Consider the following 2,724-nt stretch of genomic DNA (forward strand, 5'->3'; position numbering starts at 1 on the left):
ATCGCAATCAGGAAATGGTGCATTTAATATGCTTCAAAAGTTTTAACCAATCAACGTTTTGAGGTATATCATTGGCGTATTTACCCATTTTGTGTTAAACTTTTATAGAAAAAGGTTAATTTGAAAGTTACGAGTTTAATTTCAATTGAGACTTTAAAGATAAACAACTATATAACAGGGAGGAACTACCAATGTGCTGGGATTTAAAGACATGAACGACATAGAGGATGATCAGACTGAAAATGACACTGAATCAACAATGGGTAGTGATGAGACCATTAACGATACTAATGCTGATTCTGAAACAATGCCAGATCTTGAAGCAGACACGGAAGTCGAAGCCGAAAGTGCAGCTGAACCTCAGCCCGAGTGGCCGATTGCATTTTTGGAGTGGGGACCAGCTTGGGAGATTCATGTCTACTTCTATGCATCGGTGTTTGTGATTATAGCCGCAATGACTATCTTCAGTATGGCTTGCCACCTAACCCGGAATCGACGACGAGGACGATACAAGCTAACGATCGCACTTCAGATCTTGTTATTAGAGTTTACATTATTGAGGGCAGTATGCCTGTTCGGTAACCCATATCAGACAGTGTCAAATAGAGCTCCGATGGTGTTTTTCATTTTATGGTCACTGGCCGTACCTGGATTGACCGCATCGTTCAGTGTTCTACTTCTTGTTCTAATTGATCTCACAAAGATGTCCGTCGGACCACCATTGTTTCAACGCTTACCAGTTTTGTTTGGAATCACAGCATTTCATTTTGCAATGATATTTTCGCTCGACCTGTCCTGTGTGTTTGACACACTTGTCTGCAAACATATGATGTTTGTTTGTGACCTGTTGTATATACTGTATGGTCTGTTTCTGGCTATTGGTTACGGGTACACTGCAAGGTTCCTGTATAAGAACATTTCTATACACAGGATTCAGAGAAAAGAATCTAGAGGAGTGATGAGGAATGGTGAGTTTTGAACTATTTAAGATATGTTAGGCTTGCATTTTAAAAAAGATATATATTTTCAAAATAAATGGATAGTGCATGGATATATACATGTTTGGATGCATATAGCTAAGTCGAACTTGGCCTAGTGTTTCTTCGCCAATGACTAAACGTCCAATATCAGTTCCAGCTTCAGATTGTTGGTAATAACAACAAATACAGTTACTTCCAAACAATCCTTTATTGAAAGATATTTCTTTTAACACAATTTGCTGGTTTAAGGGTGAGGTACTCCATTTTGATAAAAGGGAAGTAACTACAATTGATTTTAAAAGTAGTTCCTACTGTTGATATTTTCACTCCTTATTTTGCAATGAAAATAATTTCACTGTTGTTATTTCACTAATAAAACTCCACTTTTCACCTAAAAGCATGAACGAAATAGAGGATATTTGTTGATTTTGGTGTAAGATCGTATTCGTAATTTATTTCACGAGTGTCATAAAAATAACAACAAAGAGACAAATAGCAGGTTAATTTTCATTCGCACGGACATCTTAAAGCTAAACTACTAAACTATTGGAGATATAAAACAAGCATTTCTATATTTCAGGTCATTATCGGAAGACTATGATGGTGGTGAAGGTTTGCATCGCAGCGTCCATTGTCTCCCTGTCCATAGCGGCTACACATGTCTACTCAGCGTCAAGCACGCTTGGTGTCTACAGTGACGTTCAATTCGTCGACGCCTGGCAATGGTGGATAGTACAGACAGCCTATAGGGTGGAAGAAGTGGCATCTGCCGTTATCATTGTGTTAATGGCATTTAGAAATACATTTTGTCGTAAAAATTCCAGAACGAGGCTATCGTCTGCGGAGATTACTGCTTCAACAAGAGAACGCATTAAGCCTCAACATCGGGTTGACGTTCAACATGAGGAAACAAACATTCGATGAAGTTCGATGAAGAATTTAACCTTTTAAATTGGGTTTCTGGACATTGACATTCAAAACCTCATAACTCAGCCGTTAACTTGCTGGAGGTTTGCTCAAATACTTATTATTTTGTTGTGTTTGTTTTAGCGACAATAAATAAAAGTGGTGACATGATTCTTCTCAATAATTCAAGACAGATTGTAACAATGGTATTAACATATCATGAAACAGTAGTTTCCTTCCGCTATCCAAGTCAACTTCATTATTCATCTTACTATCATGATAGGGTTATGCCATTTTCTTTGTCGCTCGCCAAATTTTTCCTCATCAATTGTGTTCACCCGTTAGAAAAGGTTACAGTGAACGGATCGACGACCGGATCACTCACGTTTTTATTCCACAGAATACCTTATTATCATTTTTTGAAATAAGTCATTCTCATTCATAAGAGGTTTGATAGTGATATATCTGGAGAAAAAAAAAAAGGCGCATAGCATCATCGCTTTGGTGAACGGGAATGCAAGACAGATAAAAGACATTTTTAAAAACTCTCCCCAAAATATGCTTTTAATTTTCCTTACTCAATAAGGACATTTTCACGCAGATCATGTTGTTCGGCGGCGGTTCATTTCAACACTCTTACTTATTGTTTTATTCACTCTATTTTAAAACAACTTATTTTTCATATTTGATTAAAATCACTTTGGCTGTCAAACTCAAGTATTTTATCCAACCCGAAGCAAATGGGGTGATAGGGGATGTCTCATTTGGGAAAATGATATTATTTTTTCCTGGGTTACGGCCTATAAAAGTGTCAAACCTTCACTAAATCACATGTTTA

The 2,724-nt window shown here is 37.2% G+C and overlaps 1 protein-coding gene across 1 annotated transcript; it reads left to right on the forward strand.

Moving 5' to 3' along the window:
* Positions 1 to 209: 209 nt before the first annotated feature.
* On the forward strand, positions 210 to 2,040 carry LOC128242680 (uncharacterized). The gene is made up of 2 exons (XM_052959933.1): positions 210 to 968; positions 1,561 to 2,040. The coding sequence occupies exons 1-2, from the start codon at positions 212 to 214 to the stop codon at positions 1,902 to 1,904; spliced, it is 1,101 nt and encodes a 366-aa protein (XP_052815893.1). The 5' UTR covers positions 210 to 211; the 3' UTR covers positions 1,905 to 2,040.
* The last annotated feature ends 684 nt before the right edge of the window (positions 2,041 to 2,724 follow it).

The sequence above is a fragment of the Mya arenaria genome, chromosome 8 (assembly GCF_026914265.1).
Source record: "Mya arenaria isolate MELC-2E11 chromosome 8, ASM2691426v1".
Taxonomy (NCBI): domain Eukaryota; kingdom Metazoa; phylum Mollusca; class Bivalvia; order Myida; family Myidae; genus Mya; species Mya arenaria.